Consider the following 15,559-nt stretch of genomic DNA (forward strand, 5'->3'; position numbering starts at 1 on the left):
CACCGGATCTTTGGGGTGAACCAGCCTTTGCCGTAATGTGTTTTGGGGTTTGAAAGCCACTGGGACATYATGTTTAGAAAATAAACGTCTCAGTTTCTCCGAAACACCCGCAACATACGGAATAACCACTGGTTTGGGTCTGATAAGACTGAAACATCTTATCAAGAAACAGGATATCATAAATAATGGAATTGCTGAATAAAAATCTATAAATTCTTTAATCCAAGATGATCACAGCAGCATCACAAAAATCAAAGGCTTAGATCTGAGTAAAAAGAGATTCTGCACAACTCCAGATGCCATAATCACATGACCTAACCTTTACAGAGCATGAAGGGAGGACTTGATAGAGCCCGTGGAGGGTCCAAGCTATGTATAGAATTATGGGTGAGACAAACGTGGTCCTACAGACATACCACCACAGCACAGAGCCATCTGGAGCAGGGATCCCCCAACTTCATTAAAAGATCAATAGGCCAACCCTGTCAGCGATCTGCARGAGATAAGCTCCTGTAAATGGAATGAAGGATGTGAAAGATTAAGTCAACTGCAGTGTTATCGCATGGCTGATTACAGCAAAGAATCTAACAATAATATTACCAAMCAAYAACCAGTCATTTACCTACAAACCAACAGCAAACACTTATCAAGGGTACGATTAAGGGCAATGCTTTTAATTAATCATCAGAGTGTGTGTAATACCTGCYCCTCATTTTAATTAATCTGACATTAATCTGGAGTTCTGTTCATAAACAACACATACATTTTAACCATGTTTTCAAAAGGAATGCCAAACATACAATATACTGTGTACTAATACTTTACTAAAACAAAATTACAGTTACTAAGCAAATTGTGATTTTATTTAGATTTCTTTTTCAATGTTTGGTGCAAATATGTCCTAAATATCAGTTTTTACAACATCATCAACAAACTTTGAAACAAAAAACAGCAAATTATAAATAAATTAAATGAATAGGGTCTGGTCAATTTGTAATAGCTCATATTTTAGTGGTTTTAGAAAATGAGACATTATAGGCAACTGTGACAATAGTGTTTAGGCAAGATTTTTTTGTTATGCAACTTGGGATTTTCAGTGTAACTTAGGTTACATAATAACAMATTGTACTTTAAATTAAGCCTTGATCATTAACCATAAGTATTAAAATTTAACTCGTTCAGACACCACAATCTGATGAACAAATTATTAATTAACAAAACTAGATAAAGTGCTGCCACGGGAATTTAGTTTCAGCTTTCTCTAAGTACACATAATGATAGACAACTCTTATTAATAGACTTAACATTAGGGTTAAAACATAATAGACTTAACATTAGGGTTAAAACACCAAGGCGTGTTATGTTGTTTAGAATAAAACGAGTGTTATCTTCGTCTCAGGTCCCAGCGAGCTAACTTAGCTCAAAGCATCAAAGTCAAGCAGCCCAGCTAACGTTAGCAGCTGCAACATCTGTCACGATACAGCTGCTGTTGCGGAAATAGGCGTCAACGATGCTAGTACGACTCTCTCGATRTCGCTGGTAGCAGCTGCCAGAATCGCTGAAGACGTATCAGAAAACAACTTGAGCMTTACCTTGTCGGGTTATTATGGTCTACAGTGCAAAATGAAAAGGTTCCTCCTCCAGAAGTAGCTTTCTGCCCGCTAGCTGGCWGAGAAACAGGGAATGTGTAGCTGGGAGACTCCGACAACCGTTGTTTTGATGACGGTGTTGTGCTGAAAAAAGGCACTCCGTCACGGGAAGCTCAACCGCACTCACTAAAATAATTAGAGCAAAACTGGGGAGAAATTACTCGTATTTGCCTGTATCCATTAAAAACGTGTAAATATTCTTTTGATATGTATGTAAACAGGGAAAACCTGAAGCACTCTTGACAAGGATGCGTTTGACGGAAGGGCGCCTTTTCCAGCACAACACCAGCCGAGCTAGATCCCGTGCTTTACATGAAAACGAGAACATGCTTCCAGGTTTAATATSCGCTTAAAATTTTACTCACGTAAACTGGTCTCATCCGAGGACTAGATGTGCATCGTCCATTATTCTCCTTCGCGTTTATCACACGAGTTCAAAGCACAAAGGTTTTTTTTTTTTTTCTGTGGTTGATTTCTGCTCCGAAAATTTAATAACCAAGGGCGCCCTCTTTTGGTGCGCTTGAGAAACGCACCCAAGACATAAACTTCAAATTCTGTACATCCCCATTTAAATCAAACTCAAAATTGCATCAGGTTTTTTTTTTTACAGCCCAGAGAACCTTAATATAATATTTTATTGGTGTACATAAAATCCAGATAAATCAGTGTAAAAATGCCAACCTGACATCCAAGACTTAATTTGAAATAATAGGCTTAAAAAAAAAAAAACAGGTACACATTTTTCCACATTTGACTGTATGCATTTTATTAAAAGATTAGTTGCAACATGTTCATACCAGTAGAACCACTTTTCTTTGTTTTATATAAAACCCATAAAATTGAAACAAGCCTAGTCATGTTGAACTTGTAAAACTGCGCTTTAGTATTATAAGTTTCTACAAGAAAAATGTTGAGTCAAGGAGAAGAAAAGAAAAACTGAACTATGTTTATTTCCATACAAAATAAAATCAAAGCGATAAATCACAGAGCACAAGATATCAAAGAATATCAAACAATTTCAAATGAAAAGATGACAAAAATGACCGAACAGGAAAGTTATCGCCTTTTTTGGAAAATGTTGCCTCTTCCGATTCCTCCACGGCCTCTTCCTCTTGCAGCCACTGTAGAAAAATACAAAAAAACAGTTCAAGGATTCCAGTGTAATGACTCGACAGAAAATAAACCTATTTATTTCCCACATCAACCCATCTGAACTCAAACTAATGAATGAAAAATTCGCACCCCCAGCACTTTCATCTTCAACTCCTCCTTCCTTGTGGAAGTGGTGAGGAGAAAGTTGCTTAAATGTGTTACAGTAAACATTAGCTGTGTAGGAATGCTAAGTGTGGGGAGATAGTTGTGCAAACGCTTCCCACTCACCTTGTGCTTTAAGAATAGCTGCYTTGCCTCTTCCTGCTCCAGAGCCCTGATTTTTATTCTTCATACTCTTTAACATGGGAGCATTCTTTAACATGTCAGGTAAGATCAGAAAGCGGATTTTGCTGCCACGAATGTACACCTGTTCCAACTGCGCAACTCGGCCATCACGGTAAGTCACTGTGATGTTGGACATCTGTGGGAACAAAAATTACAAAATAAATACAACTTTAATGCTAGGGGTGTAAGAAAATATTGATACACTGAAATATCGCGATATTTCATTTCCCGATACTGTATCGATATTCTAAAGTCCTGTATCGATTTTTAATTAAGGTTTAAAATGTCAACCTTCTTGCCAACCGTTCATTTTTATGTTGTAGTTCAGCCTCTGACCACTAGTTGGCAGCAGTGAGCCAGCCATTTGGCTCCTCTACCTCTTGAGCGCCAGAGAGTAAGGGTAGCATTAGCATTGTAAGTAAACATTAGCTTTTCTTTTTTTTCAGTAAGAGGTTTTTATTTAATAGAATTTTTGGACAAAAAAATCGCAATATATCACCTTGTTTACAGTATCGGGATATATCGTATCGTGATCCCTCTGTTATGATGTGTATCGTATCGCCAAATTCTTGCCAATACACAGCCCTATTTAATGCAACAACAAATTAAAGACCAAAAGAGTAGAGTTTCATCTAATCCATAGGAAAATTCTTGCAAAAGTCTAAACAGCTGTTTAACTTAGTAAACAAGTTACAGCTGCTGCTTTATCCACTTAATACTGAATCTAGTAAAGCCTTTTACAAACCATGTTTAATACAGCTAGAATATGCTTCTTTGGTCACAAATTAGCAGAAATGACATGTGTGCAAGGGAAAGAACTCCCTACGAAACACTTAATTTAATGGTGAAGTTATAGAATCAAAATATTTCATACTTGACTAATGCCATCTAAAGAAATGTACCCAGAAAAGAGAAAAATCAACTAAAGTAGAAAAAAAATAATCTAACAAGTTCCATATGGAGAAATTAAAAGAAATTGTGTTCAATTGACAATAAWGTTATTGAACAGAACTTATAGGGATGTGCTCTATGAAATTATTACATATAAAGTTTGCAACATAAAAGGAGCAGGAATGGCATTGAGCTAGACAAACTAACCAACAGAACAGTATGCGAGGATCCCTAGCAGGTTTGATAAGTAGGTCTGCTGTATGAAGATTAATGGGGTATTTTTTAACTTCGTAAACCTTATATAAGCTATGGGTATGAACTGGAATATTGGAAGCTTGATTTTAAAACAGGCAAAAGTTTTGAGTAATCTCCCTCTTCTTATGGTGCTGCCACAAACTCCTGTAATCTTTTAAAGTGGTTGTGAGCACTATTTTTGCAGGTTTACTGAAGGTATTTTAAATGAGTCTTTGAACACTGGAATGCTCATTAAATTTAACTGCATTTGTAGCGTGTGAATTTTCTTTAAGGAAATAAGTTGTCTCATTAAACAAACCTGGCAGTTCATGTTGTCCTCTGCTTCTATCAGCTTGCCCCTGTACACCTCTCCAGTGTTGGTCTCACAGGTCACAATGTGGCCTTCTGCCTCATGCAGGACTTTGATTGGTACACCGATGGACATCTTTCAAWAGGTCTTCCTGGAAAACAACTCAGTTTTACAATGCTTCTGTCCACATTTCCTGCTTCACAAGGCTGATAAATTATGGAAAYCCATTYCATTAATTTGTTGCCTATGAGACTGTGTGGCCACAAAGTGCTCAGGGTTTCCCAAGTTGGCCTATGTAATACACTAAAGGCATCAGAACAAAAACACGGTGCAAAGAAAGATTATCGGTTCTGATAATGTTTTTTTTTTCATTCTGTGGCTGTTCAGGTCAACGAGTAACTAAATAAACTTGCCATCCAGACAAGACAAGCCATCTGAGAAGTGCAACATTTTAAGCAGGGAAAGACTGCACCCTGTCTTTTATGTGGCCATTACTCAACACATCCCATCTATCTCAACACAGGTGCTGATCAACTACCTCCGTTCACAGTATTACTCACTAAAAGGCTTCTTTCAGCAGGCTGCACCAACACATTGCAAAATTGGTTCAATAGTAATTAAAAGACCTTCATATCTGAACATGTGCTGTGCAAAGTTTGTGCAAAACTCTATTCAGACCATTTATTTTGCTKAAGGTTCTACTCAGTAGTAGATGGGTAGTCATATTTGGATGATCGACTTGCGTTTTCTGTAAAACGAGGTTAAGCAGTGTTAATTTATTAGTATTTGAGATTTATCCACAGATTGCCTTCTTAAACAGTTCTACTAATGAATAAAATATCGTTGCGTACGGATTGGTCTGAAGTCAGATGTAGCATCACTGAATGCTAGCGAAGTTAGCCGCCTTAGCTACCAAGGCTATATAATCTATATTGTTAAGCTAATAAAATAAAAATTCTGCACAGTTTGCTAGTAAACTTAACATCAAGTAAACTACTTTAACTCTTAAAGTTATATCACTAGTTACATTTTAACATTTTAAAATAAAAAGTTCGAAAAATACGAATACTAGCCAAGCTACAATGAATAGAAAATCACTTGAAAACGAAACACGGATGTGAACCGATAAGAGGAAAAACAAGYGAAAACATAACTTCCTCTACGGAGTTAATATTTCTTGTACTATTTACCTCAAATTTCGATTATAAATTGTTTGCTTTGTTGTTCCGTCTTGAAGAGTAAAATACAACGTGCGCTTGACGCTTTAGCAAACCTTTTGAGCCTTTTTCCGCCTCCTACTTGGGTCAAAAGGAGTACTTCCTGTGGCACTTACCGCGGTGCATTATGGGATATGTATTTTTACACATAACTYAGTGAATAAGTGACGTAAACGCAAGAGGAGAAAAAAAGATTAATAAAAAGGTCAAAACATAAAATTAAACATAAATAATTCAAAATTTAAAAGACCATTTTGACATCCAGCCCAGCAGTTATAACTTATTCTGCTTAAATTAATTCAGTTTTGTTGCGACCCAAAGAAATGAATATCAACTTACCTGGAGTTGATTTTTGAAATGACATTAATATAAACTGATATTTGTCTAGATATATTTATAGTTTTACTAGATGGTGTGCATCAGTTGTTGACTAGCTCACTGAAGTGTTATTGTCAAAGTTGGTTGTTTGTACTTAATTTCTCATGTAGCTGTTCTGATGCATCTCAGTAATCCAGGTAAAAAATCAAAAGGAAAAAATTGTATAGGTCCTCTGGACGAATTCTTCTCTAATGAAATGTTTCGTCTCTCCTCCAAGAGACTTCTTCAGTCAGAGAGTAGGCTTTTGAGCACTGCCTCCAGGTGACTGATACTCACATCACATGGCTATTGTTGACACCTAATTAACACCTATTGTTAACAGGGGGTGGAGTGATACTGCCAATGGCAGCGCTGTAGGAGGGAGACAACTGAAAACGGAGGCCTCCACCTTTGTTTATTGATGGACGGTCTTTCTTCACAAAAATGGCTTCTTTTACTCCTCTCTCAAACCAACGTTCCTCTCTATCAAGAATGAGAACATCCTCATCTCTGAAAGAGTGACCGCTGGCCTGTAAATGAGTGAAAACTGCAGAGTTCTGGCCGTTAGATGTAGCTCGTCTGTGTTGGGACATTCTTTTGAACAGTGGCTGCTTTGTTTCCCCGATGTATAACTGGTCGCAGTCCTCCTGGCACTTAACAGCATATACAACATTGCTCTGTTTGTGCCGGGGCACCGGATCTTTGGGGTGAACCAGCCTTTGCCGTAATGTGTTTTGGGGTTTGAAAGCTACTGGGACATCATGTTTGGAAAATAAACGTCTCAGTTTCTCCGAAACACCCGCAACATACGGAATAACCACTGGTTTGGGTCTGGGTTTGGGGTCTTCATTTTCACCTGAAGGTTGCATGGAATCCTGTCTATGTTTCCTGTCTGCTTTCAGGAAAGCCCAGTCAGGATAACCACACTGCTCCAGGGCCTGTCGTGTGTGTGATTTCTCTTTCTCCCTGGCTCCTGGGTTTGTAGGGACACTGTCTGCTCTGCTTTTATTTGCTGTTAAGTGCCAGGAGGACTGCGACCAGTTATACATCGGGGAAACAAAGCAGCCACTGTTCAAAAGAATGTCCCAMCACAGACGAGCTACATCTAATGGCCAGAACTCTGCAGTTTTCACTCATTTACAGGCCAGCGGTCACTCTTTCAGAGATGAGGATGTTCTCATTCTTGATAGAGAGGAACGTTGGTTTGAGAGAGGAGTAAAAGAAGCCATTTTTGTGAAGAAAGACCGTCCATCATTAAACAGAGGTGGAGGCCTCCGTTTTCAGTTGTCCCCCTCCTACAGCGCTGCCATTGGCAGTATCACTCCACCCCCTGTTAACAATAGGTGTTAATTAGGTGTCAACGATAGCCATGTGATGTGAGTATCAGTCACCTGGAGGCAGGGCTTAAAAGCCTGAATTTTGCCTGAAACTCTCAGACTGAAGAAGTCTCTTGGAGGAGAGATGAAACGTTTCATTAAAGAAGAACCCGTCCAGAAGACCTATAAAAAAAAATTCCTTTCTCATGTAGCTATTCTCCAAATATGAAAATGTCGACAAAATCCCAAAAACAATCATAGGTAAAACATTTGTCTATGCAGCACAGTAAACTTGCAGGTTCTTTTTAAAATGGCACACAACAGTTTTGCATCTCATTGTCATCGTGGCTCCAAGCTGACATTTACAATTTTATGGCATTCTATAAAACGCCTCAATGTTTTTTTTCTTCCTTGGAAAAAGTCTCACAAATGACTCACCTTTAACCACATAATTTTCACGATCTTTATCTCATGACTATCAAAATATTACACACTAAACAAAGCACTAAAATGAAATGTTTATTCCATTTTAAAAGCCCAGCACATCAACACGTGTACCAAACAACTGATTAGATTAGAATAAACATAAAAGTATTATGTATTATATACATACCCATGTATGTTTATTCAGGGAGTCATGTCTGCGGGATTGCTACATAGGGCATATAAAAGTAGCCTAATGCAGGTCCTTCCCACAGAGGAAGAGCTTTTTAAAGAGACAACRCATAATGGGATAATAAAAGACATCATCAAATGAACCTTCATTTGATTTTCATTGCCTTTGGCTCATTGACTGGCGTCAATGGTCAGGTCACTCTGTAAACACCTCTTTGCGTGGAGTTTGTGGTCATGCACTTTACACGCATGTGAATCCATGCGTGTCCTTTTTTTTTTACTCTTTCTGCGTAGAAGCATTGCACACATACAGAGTTGTATTTGCAATGTTTAAACAAGCTCTTTGTCTTGGCTGACAGGTAGTCACTTTGTGTTCATCAGTGCCTTTAAAATCGTCACACATACAGCATGRCCAGGTGTTGCCTAGCTGGTCGCTGTCTAATCACAGATCAAGCCATGAGTTTTGCAGCTATCYAGCAATTTGAGAAATTACATCTCAGCAGAGCATTGTCCAAAACATTACACTTTTCCTCAGGTTCTAACACACAAAGTCCACCTTTATAATAACGCCTGTCTATAATATACAGCATGTAAACACGTCACCTGTGTTTTATAGCAAAACACTTCATTACTGTCATTTATGGGTTTTCAGCAGAACGTAACCACAGCTCCATAAAGAAACTGACAACATGACCTCATAAAGGGACAAAAATTTACAGTTCAAAATAATAAAATGAAAGATGTATTTCAATGAACGTGTAAATTCTTCAGATCCCAACACAGTTTTCACATTTCGTTATAAAAAAAATCACATAGATTTTTTTTGTATCAATCTTTAAAAAATTCTGAAGAAAACCAATTTGGTCTTAGTGTTCTCATGATCTGATAAAATTATTAAAATCTTACAGTAGTTTGAAATTTTTTTCACATTAAGGTGCACATCCTTTTTCTTACTATACAATTTAAAAAAATGCTCATTAAAAAAAATAAAGATGCTCTACTCAAGACACTGAGCAGGTTGAATAACCATAAGTGGCAATCACTGAGAAAATGAGCGGCCAAAAGAAGAAGAAAATCAGTTCAGTGATTTATGATTCATTTCCTACAGACAGATTAAAACATTATCGCATCTCGTTTCTGGCAGATGATGAACATAGAAAAAAAAAACACTTTAACATCGGCTTCTGTTTTGCTTAAACTTCATTCATGCGGTCACGTCTGCACAACGCTGGGTGTCATTGTGTTCAAACCTGTTTCTGTGCATAAAATCATCTTTGTCATGAAACCTCTGTAATATTTGCAGGGCAGGTAGAGTCTGTCTGATTTGAATAGAGATCTTGAATGTTTGCAAAAGTGACGCAGCTTCCTCTGTCTTTGAGCTGTAAAACGTCTGCTGCTTCCTGTAAACACATGACTGGTTCCGATGCAGCGTGTGCAGCAATGGCAGCAGTCCCAGTCGATACGTGGTGTCCATTGGGTATGCGGCTGCTTGATGCAGTATCTACATTTGTTGTCCTGCAGCTGGAAGGTTCGTGTGCAGCTTTGTGTCTCGTTTGATCAGGATAAGAGTCCAGGATGTAGCTGTTTACCACTGTGCTGCACGTTGAACCCTCTTTACTGATTTGGGAGGTCCGTCTGATGCCGTTGTTCCCACCGCCCCTGCCGTCAGCGTTCCTAACTCCGAGCTCTTCTCTCCGCCGCAGGATGTGTTGGTAAAAGATCTTCCGAAACACCTGCCTGAACTCCCGAATGCGGTAAGCGTAGATGAAGGGATTCACGACGGAGTTGGCATGGGAGAGGATGATGGCAATGTTCATCACCCAGATGTCCGGGCGCTTGCAGCCCCGACACAGGTGGTTGAAACAGTTGATGATGTGCAGAGGGAGCCAACAGAGAGCGAACAAACCCACAATTATGGCCAGCGACTTGGCAGCGTGCACCTCCTTCTGCAGGACCGAACGGGACGAGCTGGAAGACGGCATTCTCTGCCCAGGGTCAGGTGCGTGAGCCACTTTGATGCTCATCAGTCGGAGCTGCCGCCGCGCAGCCATGAAGATGTTGACGTAGATAACCAGCATGACCAGCARAGGGACCAGCACGCAGCCAAAAAAATTAAAATAGACCATGTAGTTCAGGGTGACTACTTCTTCAAACAAGCATTGGGTTTTGCCTGCAGGACAGCTTTTGCTTCCCTTTGTGGTTGTGGTGGAGTTCCACCCTGTGCAACAAAGACAAAATAGATTTACAGTCAGTTTTTTTTTATCCTAATTTTATYAACCAAACACATTTTACCATAATGGACAGCGTGCATGAGGTAACTTGTTTAGGGGTAATTGAGGAGCCTAATCTGTGTCAATAAAACTCAAATTTCCTCAGAAGTCATCTCAAAAATAAAAACGTAACAAATTTTTATTTAGTCGAGAAAAGGACATTACAATTAAATGAGGATTTTTCTTCAGAAATACTTCAAACATTTCTCCCTTACTTCAAAAATCATTCCCAGTAACTTCCTTTCCTTTGCTCACAAACAGCACACATTGTTGTAATGTTACACATTTAAAAATGTTTTTTAACTCATAATTAGTTCCTCATTCACCCACGTTTTAAAAACGTGGACTGTCTGAAACAAACAGTTCAAAAATCAAATTTCAAACCACTCTTACCGGAATACCACATGAACTTCACGTGAAGRAAAAAAAMCAACACATTTTGTCTTATCTCAAGAATCGTTCTGCCAATATATTTTCCCCCATAGACTGTTCATAGGAGCACTTAAGACAAGTTGTGAGAGAGCCATAAATTTAACTCTTCTCCCAATGTTTGTATGCAGAGCACTGGAAAATGACTAGACTGAAAAACAGGCACCAATATGGGGCAACTGTGAACTCAGAAACAAACAGGGCTTTTTCTTCAGCCTATTTATTGTACACACAGAAAATAGAATAGAATAGAATAGAATAGAATAGAATAGAATAGAATAGAATAGAATAGAATAGAATAGAATAGAATAGAACTTTAATGTTTATCGTAGTAGAATTTTTTCTCTTGTTCACTAGACATGTATACTAAAATCTACAGAACATATTGAGCAAAATACTAAAAATATACTGTATACGTGTTCATAAAAACACATTTGTATAATAAATATTTAAATTCTGTCCAGGTGACATTATCCCCTTATTATCCAGATTATTAAAMTTAGTCTTTGGTGCTGTTGGTCCATGGGTAGCTGATTTTGTAAACACTTCCCTTCACTTCCAGTGTATWCCAGCCATCGTAAACAAGCCATCGTTCARCCTCTTCTTAAAAAGAACAACTTGGACCCTAATGTTCTTTCAAACTTTAGGCCTATTTCAAAGCTGCACAGCATTTATGCTAAAGTTTCAGTCTGGTTTTAGGTCACRTCACAGTAGTGAAACAGCTCTTCTCAGGGTGTGCAATGACTCACTTTTAACTGTTGATTCTGTTGCTTCTGCCGTTTTCATTCTTGTTGACCTCACRGCTGCCTTTGACACAGGGGCTCATGAAGTTTTATTATCAGGTTTGGAACACTCTGTTGATGTGAAAGGCACGGCTCGTGCCTTTCACATCAGCAGAGTGTTCCACTGGTTTGAGTCCTACTTGTCTKATRGTTTTTCTGTCCAAATTGGAKAATTTTCTTCCACAGAGGCTCCTCTTAAATGTGAGGTACCTCAAGGCTCCATACTGGGCCCCGTTTTATTTTCTCAGTATTTGCTTCCAACTGGGGTCCATTTTCAAGAAATATAATGTGTCAATTTATTTTTATACAAATGACATCCACATTTATTTACCTTTTAGATCTGGTGGACCTCAGTGTTTGAAAAATCTGCAGAATTGTTGCAAAATTATGTTCTGTTTTAATATATTTTGAGTCAAAAAGGGGCAGATATAATAAGAATTGTTCTTCTTCTGCTACCTTTCATTTTATTTTGATTGCATATCTTTTTGGTTTATTTTTTGATTGTATATTTTTAATGAAATGAATAAACATTAAAAAAAAATCTGCAGAATTGTTCAAAGGATGTTAAAATATGAAAAAAATGTCTAAATGAAAAAAATAATAATAACAGAGTGCTGTTGGCTCCTTGGACAGACTTTCAATTTATTAGGAATCTTGTGGTATTTTTAGACAATAAGTTCAAATTTGACAGATAGGTCAGTGCAGTGGTCCGGTCTTGTTTTTATCATTTAAGGCTTACTAGCAAAGCGTCAGTATCCCCATGGTACCCTCAAGAGGGTTATTCATGCTTTTATTTTCTCTTTAATTTTGCCTTGGGGTGTGTAATGTGCTTTATAAATAAAGTTTTGATTGATTGATAAAAAAAAATGACAACTCAGTCGGATTCTTTAAAAACACTTTTTGCCAGAGGAACTCTGAAGTGTCTCTCAGACTCAAACTGGCCAAAAAGTGGGGGTCTGAGCTGCCTGCGATAAACACACACAGCTGTGTCACTTATATATATATGAAAGTGACATCATTAAAACTGCAAGTATCTTCACTAAAACATCTCTCACCTGTGTTCCAGCCAAACATAGGTGTGAGTCCGATGCCAAATGAGAGAATCCAGCACAGAGCTATGATGCACTTTGCTCTCTGACCTGTCACCAAACTGTTGTACCTGAAAGGTTTAACAGAACCACAGTCAGACAGGAGAAATACTTCTTCACCTCTGTGATATTATCTCTCTGAAACACAGCCCAAATCTGCCAATTTAAAGAGAAACAAAACACTTGTGCAATAAAGTCTAACTCTATTCTTTATTTATTCATCTAACTTCAGCTTTGYAAAATAGGCTTAGAGTAATCAGCTCAAGTTTGAACCCTGTCCTGCTTGTTCATAAATTTGCTGATGAAAACAAACACATCTAATGTTTCACCGTGCAGATGTGATGTCATCTGATGTTACGCTACATAACTCTGTGCACAGCTGTGCTTGTGTGAAGAAAGTTCCTCTTTATATTGTAATTTACATGTTTTTTTATAAACACTGACTTAATCTCTTGCACTGAATATCAGCCTGAAAATATTATATAAGAAACTCTTGTGCACTAAAAAAGTGTGGTGTAGCTGCAGCTCTGCAGCAGGTTTTTAAAGTACAATGCATCTATCAGTTCATGGGATATAAAAAGATAAATTAAAGCAAGCATGAACATTGACTGATTAAATCATTTTACATGCAGTACTTGGATGTTTTTGACTTTGATCCTGCAGGGCTGGGCAGTTTAACTAAATTGCRCCAYAGTTACTGAACRCTAACAGCTCAGAGACCGGACATCCTGCAGTTACTCAACAACTCATACACATCACACAAGATCTTGGCGTAAAAACACTTGGCATTACCTGTTGGAGTCACCTCTGTCTGTTAGCAAAATATCTCATGAACGAACAGATAGATTTAATTGAAACTTTCAGAAAATAATCCCTGGATGCACTTCTACAGCTCTTTAGCTTCGGGAGTCAATCAAATTCAAGATGGCCGCCCCAGCTAAGTAAACTTAGGAAACACAAAAATGGCTATAACTCAGCCAGTTTTACAGTTGTTAAGTTAAAATTTGGTGTGGTAGCAGCTGATCATCATCATTGAAAAACACTTTTGCCAAAAACATTACAAGGTTTTTCTGTCTTGGAAGGATTTGCACACATTTGTGAAACTTAATTGTCCATTATTTTTGATTGAACATACTGTATTTATTTGAGAAAAAGGGGCAGATATAATAAGATTTTTTTCTTCTTCTGCTACCTTTCATTTAATTTATAATTTGTACTTTTGTTATGTTTAATTTATGTTGTTGTTCTATTAAAGAAATGAATAAACTAACCGAACTGAACTGAACTTTATTCCCACCCACCCACCTGAGAGGGTTTTTGATTGCGATGTAACGATCCATGGCGATAGCCAGCAGGCTGAAGATGGAGTTCTGAGTGAGCACGAGGACAAAGCAGGCGATGAACAAGCAGCCGTAGTAATCGGCACAGAAACCCACACTGAAATAAACACAAAATAGGAACCAATCAATCATGAGAAATCCTCAGTGCGCCGTGTCTGATAATGTAATATTTGTGTGGCACAGCATTAGCCCCAGCCTCAAATTAAATAAGAAGGAAATGATACCTAATTGTGATCGCGAAAGGGATCGCCAGCAGCCCCACAGCAATATCAGCCACGGCCAGCGAGACCACGAAGAAGTTGGTGATGCTCTGCAGGTTGGAGTTGAGGCAGACGGCCCAGCAGACCAGGACGTTCCCAGCCACGGCCAGGAGAGCGATCAGCAGCTCCAGGCCAACGTAAACCACCTGGGAGCTCTCCAGCATGGTTGTTTTTTTCCTCCTTCTTTGCTTTCTTTGCTTATTCATCCCACACGCTCAGCTGCTCCACTCGTTTTTAGACTAAACATCGGCTCGCCGAACTGCACGGTAAAACCAAAAACAAATTAGTGATTGTGTCACCGAGGGAGAGCAGGAAGTTCCCACCACAATGGTCACACGTGCAAATGCCTAATTTCACTTAATGTAAATCTTTTACAGTCACAACTGCTTTATTTGTTTGTTGGTCTTCCTCTTTTTGAACTTTGCGTGTTTTCTGTTCGGTTCAGTGAATTTTGTCACAGAGGGAAGTAGTACGTTGAAGAAGGAGCATCTGGGAGGTTTGACCAACGGCTGCTGAAGTACGAGCAGAAGTCTGTGGAGGGAAAAGGAGAGAAAACAGAGTGTCAGTGGTTTTAGCTTGTACAAACAGACTGCAGGGGACATACTGGTACACACACGCATACACGTCAGAAAACAATCTATCACTGGAAGACAAGGGGACRGGGCCAAAGCAGACAGGCCAACAATGAGCTTTTTATTTCAGGAAAAGGTTCCCAAAAATTCTTTCTGCTAATCATTCCAGGCACCGACACACTCTCCTCCAAACACACTGAGTAACACACTAATATGCTGCACAGAAAATGCAACCTGTTTTTTTTTTTTAGATAAACTCCTGTATGTGGTAAGCGGGGCAGGGTTCATTGCACAAACCTGAATCTAAAATTAAAAGAAGGAAACAATATCACTGAAGACGGTTTGTGCAGTGCTGTGTATGTGATGTGTTTCAGCTGTTCCTTTACAAAATCTTCTCAGAAGCTCATAAAATGTCATTGATTTTTTTCCTTTTATTGCCAAAGTATCATCCATCCATCCATCCATCCATCCATCCATCCATCCATCCATCATCTTTCTTCACTGCAGGGTCACGGGGGGCCCCTGGTGCCCAGCAGTCGCTCTGCGAGGGGCGGGGTACACCCTGGACAGTTACCAAGAATCAGTGAATACRTAAAATAAAATTTGCTATAAAGGTAAATATAGAGCTGGAGTGCAGAAGTGGTTTAATTTATTTAGCAAAAAAAGTGAATAAGAAAAAAAAGGTTGGTCAAATTTGCTTCAAAACCTAAATATGCCTAAATACTACTGATACTACTACTACTACTACTACTACTACTACTACTACTACTACTACTACTACTACTACTACTA

At 38.6% G+C, this 15,559-nt stretch overlaps 3 protein-coding genes and 1 long non-coding RNA gene across 6 annotated transcripts in view; all 4 read right to left on the bottom strand.

The window, feature by feature from the left end:
- camkk2 (calcium/calmodulin-dependent protein kinase kinase 2) overlaps positions 1-1,745 on the bottom strand; it is a gene marked incomplete in the record, with an annotated part of 19,778 nt that extends 18,033 nt beyond the window's left edge. The window contains 1 exon segment of the mRNA XM_014003903.1: positions 1,593-1,745.
- An 826-nt stretch (positions 1,746-2,571) lies between these two features.
- snrpd3l (small nuclear ribonucleoprotein D3 polypeptide, like) lies at positions 2,572-6,128 on the bottom strand. Of its 2 annotated transcripts, none has more exons than XM_014003905.1 (4): positions 6,078-6,128; positions 4,531-4,672; positions 3,030-3,222; positions 2,572-2,770 (listed from the first exon to the last, which is right to left on the bottom strand). In XM_014003905.1, exons 2-4 carry the CDS (start codon positions 4,654-4,656, stop codon positions 2,706-2,708), a joined length of 384 nt encoding a protein of 127 aa, XP_013859359.1. In that variant the 5' UTR covers positions 4,657-4,672; positions 6,078-6,128; the 3' UTR covers positions 2,572-2,705. The 2 variants fall into 2 exon arrangements, with proteins under 2 accessions (XP_013859359.1, XP_013859358.1); XM_014003904.1 differs by lacking the exon at positions 6,078-6,128 and adding an exon at positions 5,712-5,837.
- A 2,437-nt stretch (positions 6,129-8,565) lies between these two features.
- On the bottom strand, positions 8,566-14,589 carry adora2ab (adenosine A2a receptor b). Of its 2 annotated transcripts, XM_014003907.1 has the most exons (5): positions 14,571-14,589; positions 14,160-14,454; positions 13,901-14,032; positions 12,563-12,666; positions 8,566-10,244 (listed from the first exon to the last, which is right to left on the bottom strand). In XM_014003907.1, the coding sequence occupies exons 2-5, from the start codon at positions 14,399-14,401 to the stop codon at positions 9,304-9,306; spliced, it is 1,419 nt and encodes a 472-aa protein (XP_013859361.1). In that variant the 5' UTR covers positions 14,402-14,454; positions 14,571-14,589; the 3' UTR covers positions 8,566-9,303. The 2 variants fall into 2 exon arrangements, with proteins under 2 accessions (XP_013859361.1, XP_013859360.1); XM_014003906.1 differs by lacking the exon at positions 14,571-14,589 and having other exon boundaries at positions 14,160-14,546.
- LOC106514583 (uncharacterized) overlaps positions 14,585-15,559 on the bottom strand; it is a 5,253-nt gene continuing 4,278 nt past the window's right edge. The window contains exon 3 of the long non-coding RNA XR_001309900.1: positions 14,585-14,726. This is a non-coding gene — a long non-coding RNA (uncharacterized LOC106514583). The remainder of the gene's footprint in view (positions 14,727-15,559) is intronic.

This window comes from Austrofundulus limnaeus, unplaced genomic scaffold (assembly GCF_001266775.1).
Source record: "Austrofundulus limnaeus strain Quisiro unplaced genomic scaffold, Austrofundulus_limnaeus-1.0 Scaffold20, whole genome shotgun sequence".
NCBI lineage: Eukaryota > Metazoa > Chordata > Actinopteri > Cyprinodontiformes > Rivulidae > Austrofundulus > Austrofundulus limnaeus.